This window comes from Bos mutus, chromosome 4, assembly GCF_027580195.1.
Source record: "Bos mutus isolate GX-2022 chromosome 4, NWIPB_WYAK_1.1, whole genome shotgun sequence".
Classification (NCBI taxonomy): Eukaryota; Metazoa; Chordata; class Mammalia; order Artiodactyla; family Bovidae; genus Bos; species Bos mutus.
Window position 1 is genome coordinate 7401337 of NC_091620.1, and position 21879 is coordinate 7423215.

The 21879-nt window shown below is 40.0% G+C and overlaps 1 protein-coding gene and 1 long non-coding RNA gene across 8 annotated transcripts in view; one reads left to right on the forward strand and one right to left on the reverse strand.

Moving 5' to 3' along the window:
• LOC138987588 (uncharacterized) overlaps positions 1 to 4773 on the reverse strand; it is a 49099-nt gene extending 44326 nt beyond the window's left edge. For both annotated transcript variants that reach the window (XR_011463933.1, XR_011463932.1), the window contains exon 1: positions 4310 to 4773. This is a non-coding gene — a long non-coding RNA (uncharacterized lncRNA). The remainder of the gene's footprint in view (positions 1 to 4309) is intronic.
• The window catches only part of MKLN1 (muskelin 1), a 392319-nt gene that overhangs the window by 170830 nt on the left and 199610 nt on the right, over positions 1 to 21879 (forward strand). The window contains exon 1 of one of the 6 annotated variants that reach the window (XM_005902204.2): positions 4865 to 5144. The exons of 4 other annotated variants lie outside the window; for them this stretch is intronic. In XM_005902204.2, the coding sequence (XP_005902266.2) occupies positions 5047 to 5144 (98 nt within the window). In that variant the 5' untranslated portion in view covers positions 4865 to 5046. Of the gene's footprint in view, positions 1 to 4864; positions 5145 to 9423; positions 9692 to 21879 lie in introns of those variants that run through there. One more of the 6 variants, XM_070369020.1, reaches the window with a different exon arrangement.

A 21879-nucleotide genomic window follows, 5' to 3' on the forward strand; every position in this document is an offset into this window, starting at 1 on the left:
CCCTGGGTTGGGAAGATCCTCTGGAGAAGGGAATGGCTACCCACTCCAGTATTCCTGCCTGGGGAATTCCATGGACAGAGGAGTCTGGCAGGCTACAGGCCATGGGGTTAGAGTCAGATACGACTGAGCAACTGACACTTTCAACACTAGCAACACTATCTTTGAATAGCACTTTACAGTTTGCTCAGTCTCTTCCCACCTGAAAGGAATGGGGATCCTATCAAACAAGATGGGCTCTTTGAAACGGAGATTCTGGCTCTGTTACTGACTAGCTATATTTCCTTGGATAAGTTACTGTAACAGTTAGGGTCCCAGCTGGAAACAGATGGCATTCTCAAATTGGGCAATTGGAGAGGTTTAATAAAGGGACTATTTATAAAGATCTGAGAACATACTGGGAAACCACAGGGAGCACGGGGAGGGGTTGGTTACTGGAACCCAGTACCAGAGAGCTGTGTAGAGAGGCCACTTGGGAGGACTTGTGACCTTTGGTTGAAAGGACAGTCAGCCCACTGTGCTTACAGTTAGAGAGGTCAGGGGAAGGCACACTCCAAGCTTACTCTCCTCCCTCCTACACATCTAGAAGGGCAAACTAAAGATAACAAACAATTAGTTAACCTTTCTGAGTCTTATTTTTCTTATTTGTGAAAAAGAGAATAACAATATTTCTCTCTCAGAGTTTTTGTGAGAATTAAAATGAGAACTTATAGCAAACAAGCTAGGCCCTCTTCTTTTGCTTGATTTTCAAACCTTCACTATGAAGTAGACAGATTTTATTACAGCCACTTTGCAGTAGTGGAAAATGAGATGCTGAGAAGTTGTGACTTTCCCAAGGTCTCATAGCTGGAAAAGTAGCTGAACTGGGATTGCAAACAAGATTTTTGATGTATACTCTGGGTTTCTTTCCCTTACTACTCCGTATCCCTTGATCCCCTTCTGCAGAAGGCTGCCACAGATGGTTTCTTCTTTCTAGAGCTGCTATACCCAGAGCTATACTGACTCTGCTATTTAGAAAAAAATTGATTAACCCAGGAATCAGTGCCTAAGCTTGCACTGATTGGTGAGATATGAAGAAGGTCAAGTGCCTATTTGAGGTGGTCTGATATAAGACTGACCAATATAGATCCCCACATTGGATGCTTGGCAATTCTACTTGGATATCCATTAGGCTTCCATTATAGTACATTGAAGTCAGAATTCTTGATTGCTTCTACCTCAAAACTGTTCTAACCCTAAATCTTCCTCTTTCAGTTAAAAGCATCACTAATTATTCAGTGGTGCAAACATGAAACCCAGGAATTATCCTCTTTTCATTTCTTCCTGCCTTCCCTCCCTCATCAGCAAGTCTAGCTGGCTTTACTCCCAAAATACATGCCAATTCAACCACTTCTCTCTACCTCCTCTGTTAGTGCAAGCCACCATCACTTCTTGCCTTGGCTTAACCTCTTGTCAAGTCTCCTCCCTCCAACTCTTGCCTCTTTCCATTCCATTTTCTGTTTTGCAGAGTGATTTGTACAAAATGTGAAGTGGATCACATGGCTTGAATCCTCCTACAGGTTTCCCCTTCACATTTCCATGTCATGACTCCTTACCACGACTATTAGGGCCCTATGTGTTCTGATTCTAGTCTCCCTCTCCATCACTATGCTACCACTACACTTTCTTCTTCAATTCCTCTCTCCCCTCAGGCCCATAGAGCTTACTTATTTTCTCTTCCCAGAATGTTTTTTATCAGCCTTTGCATGGGTGGCATTTTTGCACTGCACAGGTATTAGCTCAAACATTACCTTCTTAGAGACAGTTTCCCATCTGATCTAAATATTACTCCACTATAGTCTTTTATTAGCACCGAAAATGTGCAGAATAAAATTATCTAGTTGACTTGTTTACTACATTTATTATATGTTGGCCTGTCAGGATGTAAGCTTCATGAAAGCAGGGTCCTTGTCTGGCTTATCTGTTTATCCCTGCCTCCCTAGCCTCTAGGACAGGGCCTGGCATATCACAGCCTGTCAATAAATCTTTTTCTTTTTTGCAGGAAAAGACAGTGAATGGTGATAAGCCAAATATAATCAGTTACTCTCTCTGAGCAGTATTTGTTATGAGAAACATGTTGAGACATTATCAGGGAGTAAAGGAAGATTTCTATTAGGAGATGACAAGATAACTGGATTACTAGACCTGTTGATCCCTGAAAAATGATTATCCATTGTCCAGTTCTCCATGAGGTCATCAATATATACTAATCTTTGAGTGTGGGGAACTAGAATGGCTGCCTACAGTTTCCAGGCCTTTCCCAGTATCGTTACAATAAACCCCATCAACTAAGGCAATTCCCCAAAGGCAGAGGAGGTAAATACGTACCCTTAGGAGATCTGAACTATGGCTGACTTCCGTAGATTTTGAAATTTCTTTAGTCTTCTATTTCATTTTAACATTTATATGAATTTTGGGTTCAGAATCATAACATCCCTATCTGTATTTTTGTTAACATATGAATGCTTTAAATTATTGTACTATTTGTGAAATCTGTGGCGCAGGAAAGCCATGCTATCCTGGATCTTTACATTCTCTGAGGCTATCACACCTCAGGGATACATTTTTGTAGTTTGAGAAGTCCCTGGCATTCTTATTCCTTTTTAGCACAATTAATTCATTCTTCAATAAATATTTATTGAACACCCACTATACACAAGACTAACAGGATTAAGGATACATCTATGAACAAAATATGCATGAATCCTACCTTCAAGGGAGTTATAGTTTAGGAGGAGAGAATGAGAAATAAAGAGGAAATCAAAATGTATTGTGATGTTTGCTACAATAAGGAAAGAAGCTCAAGGTGACAAGAGAAATGTAAAAAAAAAAATGGCACCTAACCCCCAAACAGGTGATGACAACCAATTTTCCAGAATGAAATAATCTGGAAAACAAGAAGAATTTAGCAAGATGAAGAAAGTGGGGAGAGTATTCCAAGCTTGGCTTAGACTAAGCCCTAGAGACCAGAGAGAGCACAGAATTATAGGCGCCAATTCAGTCAGTGTGTTAGTTTAGTGTGGCTGGAGTAAGGAGTGCAAAGGAGAAAGGAGAGAGGGAAGACTAGACAGGTAATCAAAGCAGGATATGAAAGGCCTATGCGAAGGACTTTCAGCGTTACCCGAAGGGAATAGAAAGTCACTGAAAAGAGTCCAAAACTAATTCCGAGTCCCAAACTAATTGAACTGAGTTATTATCTTAACCTTTATCTTAACCTTTTCCTCTTAAAAGTATCTCCCCCTCTCTCCCCCTGCCCAAATAACCACTAATCATCTTTGGAACTAATTTACCTTCTCTGGCCTCTTCCACTGTCTCTGTAGTCCCAATTTCATTTCTGGGGTTATAGCATTATGTCAAGAACCAAATACTTTTCTAACATGCTGCAACACACAGAACACATATGATTTTTTAAAGATTAACATACTGTTGCCTTTCTATTTGGCATTCTCCATCTGAGATGCTAGTGGAGGCCACTACCAAGCTCTCCCCTGTGGAAGCTGGAAGTCAGGAAAGGATTTGGGGAAGTTTGGGCAGATTGGAAAAGGAAATGGCAACCCACTCGGGTACTTAATCACTTTGGGCAGATTAAGGATTATAATGGGAAAAGAATACAAAGAGAGTACCAAGGTGTTTCAACTCGGTCATTCACTAAAAACAAAAAAAAAAAAAAACTGCTTTGCTTGAGTTTTTCCATCAGTCAGGTCAGGTGGAAACGAAGATGCTGTGCAGCAGGAGTAGAATCTCTTAGACGAGGAGAGAAGAGTTCTTGGTGTTGAAGTGGCTAAGACAAGGAATAGATATGCCCAACGCTAAACCAACAGGTATTTGATGGGAACATGACCTAAAGCTGCTAGATATTTCAAGTCAAGTGTTCCTTTTTTTGATAAGAAGCCGGTGTGATGCCCATGGGCTTGCCTGGTGGCTCAGATGCTAAAGAATCTGCCTGCAATGTGGGAGACCTGGGTTTGATTCCTGGGTTGGGAAGATTCCCCTGGAGGAGGGGATGGCAACGCACTCCAGTATTCCTGCCTGGAGAATCCCATGGACAGAGGAGCCTGGCGGGCTGAGAGGTCTATGGGGTCTGTGACTCTATGGGGTCGCAAAGAGTTGGATACGACTGAGCGACTAAGCACACACACAATGACCATATGGAATTCCGAGCATACGGGCTGTTAGTCCCTCTGTGGTCATGTTCTTGAAACTCTCAGTCTCTTGCTCTTTCAGAATCTGGGGGCTAAGTAAGTATCTGTCAGCTTAATGTAGGCAGACTTACCAGCTGGAAGAATGACGACACCCAGCTTCCCGACTCCTTCAGGGTTTTTCTGGCCTCTGGGTGAATGTCATTACTGAGCAAACGGATTGCGCAAGACGGGTCTGAGCGGGCTCCCAATAGATGCTTACCACGAAGGGCCTCACACACTGAAAACTGAGCAGGGCGAGAGGACACTCGAGACTTTCCTCTTCCTGTCTCCATGTGACTGTGTGGACCAGGCGACAAGACATTTAAAACCAGGACAACTCCAGAAGGAAGGGCCGTTAGCTATGCCACTGGTTTCCTTCAATGCGTTTCCTTAAAGAATTTAGAAACTGCAGTAAGCCGTGGTTTCCAGTCTCACTGGCGGTCCCTTCTCCAAGTTCTTCTCATTTTCCCATCCTGGCCCACAACTACAATTTATTTCTTTTCACAATATTTTTGGCCTTTCCCTTACCTCTGCTTTCAAGAAAAGTTATTTAAGCCACTCCTTTACAAGCCCCACTGGAGAGCCCCTCAGGTGCTCTCCCTCCAGGGCCAGTTTCCTCCAGTCAGTCATTCAGGAGAGTTCAGCGGCGGAGACCCCCAGAGTGAATAGCCAACCCTCGTGCATCTCACTGCTTCAGGCAGCGCTCACGACGAGAGACTCGGAGAGCTGATCGCCCAGGCGGGCCGCGGCCCCTTTAAGTGCAGGCCACGCCCCTTCCCTCCTCTCGGCTAGGCGGGCGGTCGGTGGCGGCTGCTTCGGTGCTGACAAGATGGCGGCTGGCGGGGCTGTTGCTGCGGCGCCCGAGTGCCGGCTTCTGCCCTACGCGCTACACAAGTGGAGCTCCTTCTCCTCCACCTACCTTCCCGAGTAAGTGCCGAGTCCTGGGCTCGTGCTGCCCTACTGTTCGGCGTAAGCACGGCTCGGGCAGGGGGGCCGTGGAGGGCAGCCGCGCCGAGAGGCCCAGGCGGGGCCTGGTGAGGGGGACGCGCGGCCTCCGGAGTTTCATTGCAGCTGCCAAGAGCCCTTGCCAGCCCCCGCCTCGGGGAGGGGTTAGGATTCGGAGAGCAAGGTCTGGGTGAAAGGGGCGAGGTGTGTGGCGGCGCCGGGACGCGTAGGACAGCGGGGAGCCAGGTGATGCTGCGGCCGTGTTTGGGAGTTGAGAAGGGCTTGGGGGCGGGCAGCTCAGGGACGTGAAGGCAGGAGTCGGGGCTCTCAGGGTCGGGACCGCGGACAAACTGGTGAAGATGTCTTAAGGGCGCCGAGGGCTCCGGAGACGCGGGGGGAAGGTTCAGTCGGTTGCTGCCGGGACGAAGTGTAAGGCTGAGTAGAGTGATTCTTCCTGGGGGAGGGGGGCGGTGGTCATTAAAAGTGATTAGCTCCAGAGGAGTGGTAAAAGTCACAGGCGGCCGAAAAGTTGTGAAGTCTTTGCAAGTGGGGATACGTTGTAGGATTTGCAGAGGGTACCTTTTCCGGTTGGCAGTTCTGAAAAAGAGAGTGGGCAGGAGAGACATTACAGAAGAGTTCCATTATATGATGGCTCAGAGCTTAGATTTATGTAAACACAGACCAACTTCCCAGCCCAGAAGCTCAAATACAAACAAAAAAGTCTGACTTTAATGAATCTGACTTCCAGTACTTGCTTGGTCTGAATCTCCAACTTAGGTGTTAAAAAGAATTGCAGAAGAACTGTATGTTTTTCTGTAGCAGATTGCTTCTGAAATGCTGACAGTACTTTGGTTCAGTATTTATTTAGCTTTAGCTCGTCTTGGAGAGAAGGAGCAAAGCTAACTCCGGTTTTATCAATACATACTGATAGAGAAACGAGCTTAGTGAGGTTTTAAGATGCGTGCAGACCCTGAAGAAGAGTGCTGATTGTCCCCCTGGACCATCATTTTACAAGTCCAGAAATCATTTTATGAGCAAAACAAGTTACATATCATATGTTTTTATGTTACTGAACAAATAAAGTGACTAGATATGTGAAGCATAACTCAAAAGTTTGCCACCTGTATTTCTAAAGTTCTTCACGCTTTCTCAAATGTGATTTCTCTAGTCAAATCAGTCAAAAATCTAAAAATGGATCTATAACCACAAGAATCTAACTCTCTTGACTGCCAGCCCATTGTCCTGTTCTCCAGGTCGAGGGTTGGCCGTAAGGCCTTTAGTAGGATGTGGTTCAGTGAAGGATGCCAAGTGACCTGTGGCCTGATGTGGCCTGTGTGTCCTGTTGATGGCTGCTGTGTGACTGTGTCCCTGATTGATAATGACATCCAACTTTTAATGTGAGAGTAAACCGGGTAAACATTCCAGCTCTCAGCTGGAGTTGAAATGTGTCCCTTGGTACTTGACTTCTGATTTTCAGGGCTTACCAAATAGTTGAGTCTGAAGGTAATCATCATTTTTCTGTACCCAAGTTAGGATCACATAGAGTTGGGAAATGGTTTGGCATTGTTTGATCTAATAACTCTGGGAACATTTTCCTGGTTTCAAGTTAGACTGCTTCTAGGATTTCACTCCTTAAATTTCTGTTCATGGGGTGAGACTTGGGTATCATAATCTGAGTTAGGAATAAAAAGGAAACATAGGTTTTAAGCAGGCAGTGATTTAGTGGGATGGCAACTTTACTTTGACTTTGTCTCATTATCCTGGCCCCAGATTTGAAGTGGACAGCATACTAAATTTGGAGTTAAGACAGCCATTTGTAATAGGAGAAATCGATTGCAGTTTTCTCAGATATATTTGTAAACTAGTATTTAATGCATATTTAACTTTCAAACAATTTCATTTATTGTGTTTTTAGTCTTTATGATATTCTGTTGACTTATGCAGTATAGTTTTTATTTTAAAGCACTAAACTATTATAATAGGGGAGTAACCTGAACTTTTTCTTTGAAGGAGTTGAGTATTATGGATCTTGGGTTTGAGAGTTTCATGTCTGCTGGATTGGTGTATGCCATACCTGAACTTCTAATTGCAAATAAGGATGACTGTGAACTTCTATTGGCAAGTAAGGCTAAGTTGTAGCTGTGTATGCTAGGAAGCTTAAGGAAGGGATTGACTTTATTTACTTTGGCCCTAAAGTCTTAACAGCAATTAATTTAAGTAATTAATTTACTGGCAGTGACAGTCATGTTAAAGTCTAATTTTAAGTAAAGCCTTTTGTTGAAATTGTCTGGAAAAAAGTGAAAATGTTCACTCAGTTCTGTCTGACTCTTTTCAACCCCATGGACTATAGCCTGCTGGGCTTATCTGTCCATGGAATTCTCCAGGCAAGAATACTAGAGTTGGTAGCCGTTCCCTTCTGCAGGGATCTTCCTGACCCAGGGGTCCAACCCAGATCTCTTGCATTGCAAGTGGATTCTTTACCATCTAAGCCAACAGAGAATAATCCTCTGGAAAAGGGCATGGCTACCCGCTCTAGTATTCTTGCCAGCAGAATTCCATGGACAGAGGAGCCTGGTGGACTACAGTCCATGGGGTTGCAAAGAGTCGAACATGATTGAGCGACTAGCAATGAAATTGTCTACAGAGTAGCAAATATTTATTGATTATAAGTCACTGATCAAGGCATCTTGAGGGGTAATAATGAGTCAGTAACAACAATGGGGAACATAATGTGCCTTCCATTTGCTAGGCTCTCTTATGAACCCATAAGTGTATTAACTCATTTCATCCTCACAGCAGTTGTGTGAGAAGTCTTCATTTTCAGCTGAAGCAACAGACATGGAGACATTAAAATTTGCCTCTGGTCAAGTTTAACTCCTGTACAGAATCAGGATTTGAACTCAGGCAGTCAGGCTTGGTCTTAACTTTGGAGCTGTTCTGCTTTTGCACAAAGGTGGAGAAGATTTGAAAGGGTTATTGTATTAAAGGCACTTACATTTTAGTTCTGAAAGATATTGTGAAGTCATAAAATAAAAAAGAAAAGAAAAATTCAGATCTTAGATTTTTTTTCTAAAGACTTAAACTTTTTCTTTCAAAGGCAGTAAAGAACATTTTTCTTCTAACCCTTTTAGTTTTATTTGGACTTCAAAAATGTTACAGCAGATTGCATTATAGATAACACAATTTTATTTTGAAACTAATGAAGTAGCCTTTGACTTTTCAGTGTGCTTAAAAAGTTTGCTTGTGTTTTACCTTTTTCTGAAGTTTACAGCTACTCTGGGAATTAAGAGAAATGCATCTGTTTAAATGATGGTTAATTCTTAGATGCACTCTTATATGTAAAAATATTTTATAAACTGCTTATCTCTGTACTCAGATGTGTATTGTTCTTGCTAATAGTGATACTGCAATTTATGGAGCACCTACTGTATGCAAGATGATTTTTGTATATAATTTTACCAAATCCTTAACTGCAAACCTGGTGGATAGGTATTATTGTATCTGTTTTGCATACGAGGAAACCAAGGTCCTTATAGGTCAAGTAACTTGCCCAAGGTCAGAGTTTTCAGGAGGCTTGACAGGTTCTCAGATTTAAAAACTCTTGTGTGTGCCTCTAGTAATCACCCCTCTGAGTACCTCCTAATGAATCAGGCACCGTGTTTAGGACTTAACATGTTTCCTTGATTTCGTCTTCAGAAAAACTCTATGATAAATATTATCATTCTCTTTTATAGCTAGGGAAACTGGGGTTCAGAGAGGTAAGATAAATTGTCTACTTCTAAGAGCTGAAAGGGTAGGAGATATGACTCTGATCTTGGACTTCCTGACCTCTGTTATCAAAGCTGCTTCAGTGTTTTACATGGCTGTAATATGTTCCTAATTGGGAATACAGATTAAAAAGTGCTATAAGTTAGAATGGAGAGAGGGAAAGATATTTAGATATACTATATTATCTTGACATTTAAGTTTTAATGTATTAATATAAAAATTGGGAGGACCTTTGAAAGTATATGTACATGTTAAGTAATTTTATTAATATGGGATGATCCTTCTCTTGTTTACATATAGTGAAAGACTTCATTAGTTTAGGTAGTAAAATTGGATACATTTTGAAATGTTAACCTTTTTTTGTCTGTTAGTCTTTTGTATTAAAATCAAACATTATTTAAAACTGTATGTAGAATAAAAGATGAACGTATCTCAGGGCTTCCTGGGTGGCTCTGTGGTAACGAATCAGACATGAGTTTGATTCCTGATCCAGGAAAATCCCACGTGCTGGGGAGCAACTAAGCCTGTGTGCCACAAGTATAGAGCCTGTGCTCTAGATCCTAGGAGCCACAACTGTCGAGCCCACATGCTGCAACTGCTGAGCCCATGCGCCACAACTCCTGAAGCCCGCAACGCTAGAGCCTGTGCTCCAAAAAAGGAGAAGCCACCGCAGTAAGAAGCCACACCCAGAGCATTGTCCCTGCTCACCTCAACTAGGGAAAAGCTCACGCAGCAACAAAGACTCAGCGCAGCCAAGAAAAGTAAATAAATTAATAAATAAAATAATAAAAAACACTGATTTGCATTTTAGAAGAGAGATGAACCTATTTCAGCTATTTTAAAATTTTACATTTAAAAGTGAATATGTTTTTCTAATTGCCAAAAAACACCCATCCTGAGTTATGGGAGGAATATTTGCAAAATAGACTCATAGAAACAAAATTTAAATTATTCTCAATCCTACCACCCAGAGATAGCTAATCACCCTGCAATATTCCAGATATTCCGTTATGTCTGTATCTATTTTCCAGTTTGATATTGTCCCTCTGTTGCTGTTCTGTATTCTTTTTCCTTCTTAATATGTGATAAATATTTCCTCATGTTATTAAATATTCTTTTATATTATCATTTGTTATGGATATATTATCTGTATTATGATTTTATGGCATTTTATTTCATTGACCCCCTATTTTGGAATGTTTAGGCTCCCTGAGTTTGTTTTGTTTTTATTGTTCTTTGGCCATTAGGAGTAATAAGGCATTTTGCCTTATAGAAACAAATCTTGAATTCATTTATGAAGAGATCTGAGATGTTGAATTGTTGGATTAAAGATATCAGATTATTTTTCTGCTGTTGGTGTAGGAAACTCTGTTTCTATGTACCCTGGCTTTACTTTGGTATTATCCTTAGTAATCTGGGGTTAAGAATGTGGTTTTGGTCAAATAGGTCCTTAGAGATGTCTAGCGAGTGGTTACATAATTCAAAGGTGACATTGCTCCTTGTCATTTCTTTTTTCTTCTCTCTCATCTTCGTTTATTTTAGCTTTTAAATGGATTTTTAGTTTGTTAATCATATACATTTGAAAAATAGAACACATTTGTGAGATTTATTATTTGTTTGGAATATAGGCAGTGATTACTGTGCATACAAATTTGAGAATTTGTTACAATCCTGTAGGCTTCTGAAACCCAGGAGTTGTGAATCCCTAGTTTGGAGTTATTTGGAGTCCCCTGGAGACTGGGGACTGTCAAGCTTTTTCTTTCTTTCCTACTCCTTTTTCCCTTTCCCTAAACTAAAATTAGTACTGGCCTGACTTAGGAGCCTTACTATTCACTGATTGTTCTAAGACTGATATTTTCAGTCTGGTGGTCTTAGAACTTTAGGAAAATAAAGATACCAGGACATAGGAAAAGTTTGAGATGCATCATGAACTGGAGATTGAATCTGTGGAGCTGACTCCTAGGATTGGATCTTTGCGATTTTTATGAAGATGTTCTCTGAGCATTGTCAGTTTCCTTCTATGTAGCAATACTTTTTATCTTGATCAAATACTAGGAGGTTTAGTATTATGTTTACTTTTTCTTTCTTTTTTTGGCAGATAGGCAAATAGCTCTGTTATTTGCATTAACTTTTTTTTTTAAGGCTGATCCAAGGATGTTCTGCATGTTGATAAGATACATTTCAGCTGTTGCTGGTGATCTGACTTTGCTTTTTTTCAGTTGTTCAGTTACTCATCTTTGGAATTATGAGAGATTTTCCAGTAGATTAAAACAAATAATTTTACTTATTTATCTTTGGCTGCGCTGGGTTTTTGTTGCTGCTTGGGCTCCGCTCTAGTTGCAGTGCAGGCTTCTCACCTCAGTGGCTTCTCTTCTGTGGAGCACCAGCTGTAAGGCACGCAGGCTTCAGATGTTGGGGCTCCTGTGCTCTACGGCACAGGCTCAGTAGATGTGGCACACGGGCTTAGCTGCTCCATGGCGTGTGGGATCTTCCCGGACCGCGGATTGAATCCGTGTCCCCTGCATTGGCAGGCGAATTCTTTACCACTGAGACACCAGAGAATTCCCTCCAATAGATTTTAATTTTAGAAATGTAGCTATTAGCACCTAAGAATGGTTTTGTTTGTATTTATTCTGTTTGGGGTTTCTGATACCTCTTGAATTTATAGTATGACTCTCATTAGTTCAGAAAAAAATTTCCAAACTAATTTTTTCAAATATTCTTTCTACCCGCTTTTTTTCCTTCTTCCTTTTCTGACTTTGCTTAAATCCATACTATACCTTTTGTCTTGTCCTGTATATCCTTTATGCTTTTTTCTGTTTTTTAATCTTTTTTTTTTCCTTCTGCTTGTTTCTCATTCTGGATAGGCTTTACTTACCTGTGCTCCAGGTTCTCTATTCTGGCATGCCTTGTCAGCTTTTGATCCCATTTATTTTATTCTTGATTTCAGCTATTTTTTTTAGTGGTAGACTTTTCGTTTGATTTTCCCTCTTTTAAAAAATAGATTCTAATTCTCTGGTGAAAATCTCCATATTGTGGTCTGTTTTCTTGACATCAGCCAAATTGCTTAAGAGTCTGTCTGAAAACTCCACTGTCTGAATCACTTTTAGGTCTCTTTCTAGTTTCTTTTTTCACACATTTTTATCTTGGTGGTTGTTATTATTATTACCATTATTTTGGGGAGTAACTTTTGATTAAATACCAGACATTATATTTAGAATTTTAGATACAATTAGAAATTATAGTTAGTTGCGTATACTATTTTAGCATTTCTCTAGAGAAGGTTCTCTCATCTTCTGGCAGGCAGGTAAAATGGTGGCAAATCACCTCAACAGTTCGGAATTGAGCTGACTTGAGGCTGGGTTCAGATTTTGTGAACATCTGTCTTGTACAACTTTGGTAGCCCTCCAGGGAGCAGCTGAGAGACTGGGTGTTTCTCGGGCTTCCTCTGCTTTTGCATTCCCAACAGCATGCGACTCTTAAAAGCAGGAGCTCCTTACTTTCAGTTGTTTTCTGCTGGCTTTTTAGCTTTTTGCTTTTTTCGTTTTAGGAGTTGACAAATGCTTTAAGAGGAAAATCAGTACACATTGTCAGGTTTGTTCTTTTATACCTTCCTTTTCTATAGGATCTTAATCCCTCGAGTCTGGTATGTCATGGCAAGATCCACTTACCAAGTTTTGTCCCTTTACCTCCTTGAAAATCCCAAAACCTCTGCTGACTTTTCTACCCTTTAGCAGCTGTCCTTTCTTGGCTTCTCAGCTCCTTATCTTAAAAATTTTTTTTAATTTATTGTTTATTTGGCTGCACTGGGTCTTAGTTTTGGCACATGGAATTTTTAGTTGTGACCTATGCGATTTAGTTCCTTGACCAGGGATTGAACTCAGGTCCCCTGCATTCGGAGCATGGAGTCTTAGCCACTGAACCACCCAGGAAGTCCCTCAGCCCCTCTTCTGTGCCATTAAAGAAATAGCCGGAATGCCCTGAGAGGGAAAGCTGCACAGAATCTGGGGCTCCTTTTAACAAGTTCTTTGTTATTTCAAATCCTGACTACCTCAGAAAGTCTCTGATACCTTAAGAACTTTACAGCTTTTCTGGTTATAAAAGGTGATGTTGGTCTGCTGTGGGCTATTCTGTCATAACCAAAAGCAAAAATCTTTCTGGGTTTGGTACTTATGGAGTAGACTTACATTTTGTAGGCTTCTGAATTCTTCATGGTTATGTTAATGTACTGTCCTAACACCTGGGCCCCACATATTTTTGCTCAATGTTTTCCATCATTTTGCCTTTAGATACCGTAACTGCTTATTCCTAATATCTGGTGGGAAAATTTAGGGACTATAAATAACATTATTTGTTAGCGGCTGTTTTAAATATTTATTGACTCTTTTGAGACTTATTTGTTTCTGAGGTCCAGAAATTGAGAGTTTAACGTTTGTCATTGTTGTTGTTCAGTAGCTAAGTTGTGTCCGACTCATTGCAACCCCATGGACTACAGCACACCTTCTCCCAGAGTTTGCTCAAACTCATGTCCATTGAATTGGTGATGCCATCCAACCATCTCATCCTCTGCCACACTCTTCTCCCACCTTCCATCTTTGCCAGCATCAGGGTCTTTCTCAGTGAGTTGGCACTTTGCATCAGGTGGCCAGAGGATTGGAGCTTCAGCATCAGTCCGTCCAGTGAAGAAAATTCAGGGTTGGTTTCCTTTAGGACTGACTGGTTTGTCTCCTTGCTGTCCAAGGGACTCTCAGAGTCTTCTTCAGCACCATGATTTGAAGCATCAATTCTTCGGTGCTCAGTCTTCTTTATGGTCCAACTCCCACATCCATACATGACTACTGAAAAAACCATAGCTTTGACTATGGATCTTTGTTGGCAAAGTAATGTCTCTGCTTTTTAATATGCTGTCTAGGTTTGTCATAGCTTTTCTTCCAAGGTAGAAGCATCTTTTAATTTCATGGCTGCAGTCACTGTCTGCGGTGATTTTGGAGCCCAAGAAAATAAAATCTGTCACTGCTTCCACTTTTTCCTCTTCTATTTGTCATGATATCATGGGACTGGATGCTGAGATCCTCCTTTTTTGAATGTTGAGTTTTAAGCCAACCTTTTCACTCTGCTCTTTCACCTTCATCAAGAGGTTCTTTACTTCCTCTTCACTGTCTGCCATCAGGGTTGTATCATCTGCATATCTGAGGTTATTGATATTTCTCCGGGCAGTCTTGATTCCAGCTTATGATTCATCCAGCCTGGCATTTCACATGATGTACTCTGCATGTAAGCAGAGTGACAATATACAGTCTTGATTCCAGTTTATGATTCATCCAGCCTGGCATTTCACATGATGTACTCTGCATATAAGCAGGGTGACAATATACAGCCTTGACATACTCCTTTCCCAATTTGAAACCAGTCCATTGTTCCATGTCCAGTTCTAACTGTTGCTTCTTGACCTGCATACAGGTTTTTCAGGAGACAAGTGAGGTGGTCTGGTACTCCCATCTCTTTAAGAATTTTCCACAGTTTGTTGTGATCCACACAATCAAAGACTTTAACATAGTCAGTGAAGCAGAAGTAGATGTTTTTCTAGAATTACTTAGCTCTCTCCATGATCCAGCCAATGTTGACAGCTTGATCTCTGGTTCCTCTGCTTTTCCTAAATCCAGCTTGTACATCTGGAGTTCTCAGTTTAGGTACTGTTGAAGCCTAGCTTGAAGGGTTTTGAGCATTACCTTGCTAGCATGTGAAATGAATGCAGTTGTATGGTAGTTTGAACATGCTATGGCATTGCCTTTCTTTGGGATTGGAATGAAAACTGACCTTTTCCAGTCCCGTGGCCCCTGCTGACTTTTCAAAATTTGCTAGTGTATTGAATGCAGCACTTTAACAGCATCATCTTTTAGGATTTGAAATAGCTCAGCTGGAATTCCATCACCTCCACTAGTTATTTAATAGTAATGTCTCCTAAGACCCACTTGACTTCACACTCCTGGATGTCTGGCTCTAGATGAGTGACCACAGCATTGTGGTTATCCGGTTCATGAAGTCCTTTTTTTGTATAGTTCTGTGTATGCTTGCCACCTCCTCTTAATCTCTTCTGCTTCTGTTACGTCCATACCATTTCTGTCCTTTATTGTGCCCATCTTTGCATGAAATGTTCCCTTGGTATCTCCAGTTTTCTTGAAGAGATCTCTAGTCTTCCCCATTCTATTGTTTTCCTCTATTTCTTTGCATTGTTCACTTCAGGAGGCTGTCTTATCTCTTCTTGCTGTTCTCTGAAACTCTGCATTCAGTTAGGTATACCTTTCTTTTTCTCCTTTGCCTTTTGCTTCTCTTCTTTTCTCAGTTATTTGTAAGGCCGCCTCAGAAAACCATTTTACCTTCTTGCATTTCTTTTTTTGGGGGTTTTGGTCACCACCACCTGTATAGTGTTATGAACCTCTGTCCATAGTTCCTCAGGCACTCTGTCTACTAGCTCCAATCCCGTGAATCTATTCATCACTTCCACTGTGTAATCACAAGGGATTTGATTTAGGTCATACCCAAATGGTCTTTCTTCAATATAAGCCTGAATTTTGCAGTAATGAGCATGATCTGAGCCACCGTCAGCTCCAGGTCTTGTCTTTGCTGAATGTATAAAGCTTTTCCATCTTCGGTTGTGAAGAATATGATGAATGATTTTGGTATTGACCATCTGGTGATGTCCATGTGTAAAGTCGTCTCTTGTGTTGTTGAAAGAGGATGTTTGTTATGACCTTGTGTTCTCTTAGCCCAACTCTGATAGCCTTTGCCTTGCTTCGTAGTATATATAGTTATTTCCCTTCCTAAAATATGATTTTTGTATTATTTATCTTTTTTTTTTTTTAGAACTTCCATGGGAATATTTATGTGAAAGCATTGTTTAAAAGAAGGAGCTTGGGTCCAATGTAAATTTTTTGAGTTGTAAATATTGTTAGTATTTAATACTTTAAAAATATCCTCACACTTCTTCAAGCTGACTGGTATTTATTATAGTTATCATCTCAGTGGTAAAGAATCCACCTGCCAGGCACCCACAGCCAGTGCTCTGTGACAACCTGGAGGGGTAGGGTGGTGAGGGAGATGGGAGGGGCATTCAGGATGGAGGGGACATGTATATACGTGTGGCTGATTCATACTGATGTATGGCAAAAACCGTGACAATATTGTAATTATCTATCAATAAAAGTAAATAAGAAAAAGAACTCACCTGCCAATGCAGGAGACACAGGTTCCATCTCTGGATCAGGAAGATCCTCTGGAGAAGGAAATGGCAACCCATTTCAGTATTCTTGCCTGGGAAGTCCCCATGAAGTGAGAAGCCTGCTGGTCTACAGTCCATGGGGTGGCAAAAGAGTTGGACTCCACTGAGCGACTAAGCAACAACAATGGCAACAATGTATTTGTTGTTAAGGCTGTTGTTTTGGATAAATAGAAAGGTTAAATTATTTTAAGCATCCTTGAATATGTGTCCTTTCCCCTTCCTTTCATTGTCCCCTTTCTTCCCTTTTGATTTAAGTAGTGTGATCAATGGCACCCCACTCCAGTACTCTTGCCTGGAAAATCCCATGGACAGAGGAGCCTGGTAGGCTGCAGTCCATGGAGTCGCTAAGAGTCAGACACTGCCGAGTGACTTCACTTTTTACTTTCATGCATTGGAGAAGGAAATGGCAACCCACTCCAGTGTTCTTGCCTGGAGAATCCCAGGGACGGGGGAGCCTGGTGAGCTGCTGTCTATGGGGTCGCACAGAGTCGGACACGACTGAAGCGACTTAGCAGCAGCAGCAGTGTGATCAAGAGTCCCAAAACCTAACTCTTACTTATTATTCAGCTATCAGCTGGAATGTCACTCTCATAGGACTATATGACTGATCCCATCCCACCAAAGAACTCTGCACCCTTCTCTGCCCCTGTAGTTAAATGCGTTCTTACAGATATATACCCCTCTCATGTATCACTTCATACAGTTTATAATTATGGATTTATTTGTATAATTATTTGATTTATAGCTGTCCGCCAGTTAGACCACAAGCTCCATAAGGACTGTGAAATTTCTCCCCCCGCCGTCATTGTAGTCCAGCAGGAGTGAGTGAGTCAAAGTTACTCAGTCGTGTCCAACTCTTTGGGACCCCATGGACTATACAGTCCATGGAATTCTCCAGGCCAAAATATTGAAGTGGGTAGCCTTTCCCTTCTCCAGGGGATCTTCCCAAGCCAGGGATCGAACCCAGGTCTCCCACACTGCAGGCGGATTCTTGACCAGATGAGCCACTAGTCCAGCATAGTGTTTATTAAGTGCATGACTGAGTTAATTAACTAAGCACCTTGACTACTTTTCTTCTTTTAATAGAGTTTTATTCTGGGGCTACATGGAGTCATATACTGGCTATGTTAAAAATATTAAATAATTAGTTTTAATGATAAGCTTTAAATCTGTGCTATAAATTTTCATGGTTTTCATAATTTTTAGCAATTTCAGAGAATGTTTTAAGTGAAATTGATTGTCTTGGGCTGGGGATGTTGCGTTTTGAAGGACTTGGACAAGAAAGCTTCTTATCTATCTTGGTATTTTAAGAATTTTTTTATTGTTAAGATTATTTAAAATTCTTTTAGGCAGTTTTTCCAATGAAACCTTGAGAACTTTAAAGCATAGTTTATCACAGAACCTGATTTGGCTAATAGCTTTTAATAGTTTTAGAATATATTATGAATATTCTGATTAGTTTTCAGATAAGGATCATTTCCTCCAATTCCTTGAATATATGTATTTAATATGAAATATAAAAAGTAATATAAAAAGTTGACTTAACAATGTTTTGGGATTGGTAATTTGCATCCCATGCATTCAGCTACTTAAAAAGTACAATTCAGTCGCTTTTAGTATATTCAGAGATATGTATAACATCACTGCAGTAAATTTTAGAACATTTTCATAATCTCAGAAAGAAAACTATACCCTTTGTTATGACCTGCTTACTTTCTTATCCTTAAGCAACCAGTAATTTACTTTCTGTATAGATTTTCCTGTCTCTGTAGATTGTGGACATTTTATATAAAGTTACATAATATGTGTTCTTTGTAATTGGCTTCTTTCACTTAGCGTATTGTTTTTAAGGTTCATTAATGTTGTAGCGTGTAGGATGTATCAGTACTACATTCTTTTTGTGACAGGTATTCTTTTGTATGGATATACTGCATTTTTATCCATTCATTAGTAGATGGACATTTAGGTTGTATCCACTGTTTTGGCTTTTATGAATAATGATGCTGTAAAAAGTTGTGTGCAAGTGTTTTGTGTGGTTTTATGTTTTTCTTTGGGTAAATGCCTATGAGTAGAATTTCTTGGTCATATGGTAATTCTGTGTTTAACTGTTTAAGGAACTGCCAGGCTATTGTTGGTTGATATTTTGTTGTTGGTATTAAAATTTTGTCGGACTGATTAGTGCATATGAGTTGAAGCCCTGTGAGGAGAATGATCATCTGGAATTAGATGGCAAATTGCTTGACTTCAAGTCTGTTACTCTAAGAACTTTCTGTCACAGTTGATCTAGTCCTTTATCTTCTTTTATTTTTGTTCAGAATGCATGTGTGTGGATTGGCTCCATGTCTTCATCTTTTAAATTACTTACCTACTTATCAGTGTACATTCTTACTTGGAGACATAATGTATATTCACACACACTTTGGTAAGTAGTTCATGATGGGGATGTTAATTGAAAATCATTATTTTCCCCCCTAAAATTTATATAGTTTGTTAACGTGTAAAATACTGAATGGGAGATATTTATGAAACTTTTTTATGAATTCTTAAACAAACAGGCATAAATTTTAAAAGAGCTGAAAATGATGTCAAGTTTGACAGAACAGTTTCTTTTAAAATTTCAGGTGATTGTAAAATTCACATATCATCAAAGTCTAAAAGTTTAAGTCTTTGACATCTATTACCATCTCCATTTTCTCCAACCTCAAATGCTACTTTGGGTGACAGGTTAAAGAAGACTTGGTGTTTTTTATTGTTATTGCTACATTGTGGTATTTAAATCACAATTATGGCTTTTCACATTTTTGGCTGTCTGTGCCATAAACAAATTATTCAGTTCAGTTCAGTCACTCAGTCGTGTCTGACTCTTTGTGACCCCATGGACTGCAGCATGCCAGGCTTCCCTGTCTATCACCAACTCCCGGAGTTTACTCAGACTCCTGCCTTCAATCTTTCTCAGCATCAGGGTCTTTTCAAATGAGTCAGTTCTTCGCATCAGGTGGCCAAAATATTGGCGTTTCAGCTCTAGCATCCGTCCTTCCAGTGAATATTATTGGAACAAACAAATTATTAGGTACCTCTAACTCCTGAGTAACAACTAGGCCTCTTTGAAGTTATGAGAGAGTATTTATTTATCATTTAATTTAATATTATTTATTTCTGGTGATGAACTATATGTACATTTAATAGTGCAGTAGAAGGTAGCAAAAAAGTTCACCTGAGTTCAGATGAATGACAAAAGCAGTAAATGTTACAGAAATCAGAAGTGAGATTCAGAGGATGAAGCATCTGTTGTTTACATGGGCTTGAGGGGAGACTTCCTGAAAGAGGTAAATGAGCTGTGACTTCCTTTGTGTACAGATACAATTTATTTAACCATGCTTTAAATTCTTTGAATGCAGGATTTATATTTACCCTTGTGTGTATTTAGCAATTGCTCTTTGGGAAATTAGGTTAACATTTGGAGCTTGTGGAGTTAGTGTAGCATATTAGAGCCAGAAAGGTGCTTGGAGGTAGACTTAGCCCAGACAGTGTACAGGGCACTTGATACAGGCTGGGTCATTGGTCAGGCGCTTCTTCCATATATTACACATGTGGACTGGTGTCCTTGCCCACATTTCCCTCCAGATTCACCATTTTAAAATGTGTTAAGTTAATCTTTGTTTTTATTCAGGTTTGTTTCATATATCAGTTACAAAAGATACTATATACTGAAGGAAGCTTTTCTGATAGTATTCCAAAGTCACTAGCTTATATTCCCTACCAAAGAGCTAACATTTATCATATCCATTATTTTTCAGTGAACTCCTCTATTTATTTATACTTCCTTTATGATTTTGCATATTGGAAGACATAAGCATTCACTTATCACATATGCATTTAAGAAGCTTTCCTCTCTCTATGCAGAAATTTAGGTATAATGAAAACAAAACTCTGAATTGTATTTCATTCTGTCGGAGGAGTGTGTAATTTCCTGGGTTCTGTCTCATCACAACAAAAATTGGAAGCAATGGACCAGCATTACAGCCCTCGGACTGGCCAGCGTTAGGGCTCTTGGATGGACCAGTGTTACAGCTCCGTTTTATTTAGAAAATAAAGGAAACTACATCCTCGAGGCCTGAGGGCATGACTGCCCATAAGACCCGGGGGGAGGGAGAGAGAGAGAGAGAGAGAGAGAGAGAGAGAGAGAGAGACAGACAGACAGAGAGAGACAGAGAGAGAGAGACAGAGAGAGAGAAAGAGAGAGAGAGACAGAGAGAGAGAGACAGAGAGAGAGAGAGACAGAGAGAGAGACAGAGAGAGAGAGAGACAGAGAGAGAGAGAGAGAGAGACAGAGAGAGAGAGACAGAGAGAGAGACAGAGAGAGAGAGAGAGAGACAGAGAGAGAGAGAGAGAGAGAGAGAGAGAGAGAGAGAGAGAGAGAGAGAGAGAGAGAGAGAGAGAGAGAGAGAGAGAGAGAGAGAGAGAGACAGAGAGAGAGAGACAGAGAGAGAGAGACAGAGAGAGACACCCCGGCCTTTTGGCTCCTCTTTTTATCTGTTTTTTCTCCCCGCCCTGGGCCTGCCCTGTGTAAATTGGGCTAGCCGGGAGTGCTCTTTGTTCTACCTGAGGTCCTCACTCAGGTCCTCAGACCTTCCTTTGTTCTGTGTTCGCGGGCATTTCCCTGCCTTGTCTTTTAGCCACCACCATTTTGGACTCCCTTTTTCCTATTCTAACTACCTAACAATTTTTTCAGGGAAACTTAGTAAGATATTTTGAATTTTTTAATGGTATTCTAACCTGCTTTTCCATGGCATTTTGGGCAGTGATTATGTTTATATTTATCTAAAATATAATGTATGGATTGCAAATTAATCCTCTAGCAAAAATCTAATATTATTGATAGACGTATGTTGTCCTGAGATTTACTAGATTTAACAGAATAATTTTTTTGAGATTATGATGGACTGTTTGGCTGCCATTAAAAAGTAAGTTTTAGAATATTTTTTAATGATATAGAGAAAATCTTTCAGATATAATGTTATATAAAAAACATTAAAAAAGCCTTTTCAAATGGTTTCTCCAATTTATCTTTAAACATACACATATTTGTATGCTTAGTCATATAGAAAAGGCTGCAAACAAATTAACTGAAGTCTTAACAGTGATATCTTGGGATGTAGTAATTGTGTTGATTTTTATTTTTTAATGTCTGTTCTTTGGACATTGCCCAGAGTTTTAAATTTTATTTAAATAAATAATACATTAAAAATAAAAAGTAGGGGTTGTGTGGGACTGTATTTCATCTTCTGCATTGGTGGGTGGATTCTTTACTATTAGCACCGCCTGGAAAGCCCATTTCCTTGTTGGTGAGTTTGCATTTTATTTTTTTGAAAATGTGGCATCATCAAATAATTTAGGTAGAAGGGTGATGTGACTAAAGTCAATGGTTTAAAATTTAAAAATTTAAACACCTGATTAACAACAAGATCTTACTGCATAGCACAGGGAACTGTATTTAATATCCTGTGAAAAATGATAATGGAAAAGAATATGAAAAGAAATACATGTATAACTGAGTCACTATGCTATACAGCAGAAATTAAACACATCATTGTAAATCAAATATATTTCAGTAAAACTAAAAAAATTTTTTGAAGCACTCTTAAAACCCAGTAATTTTCATTGATTTTG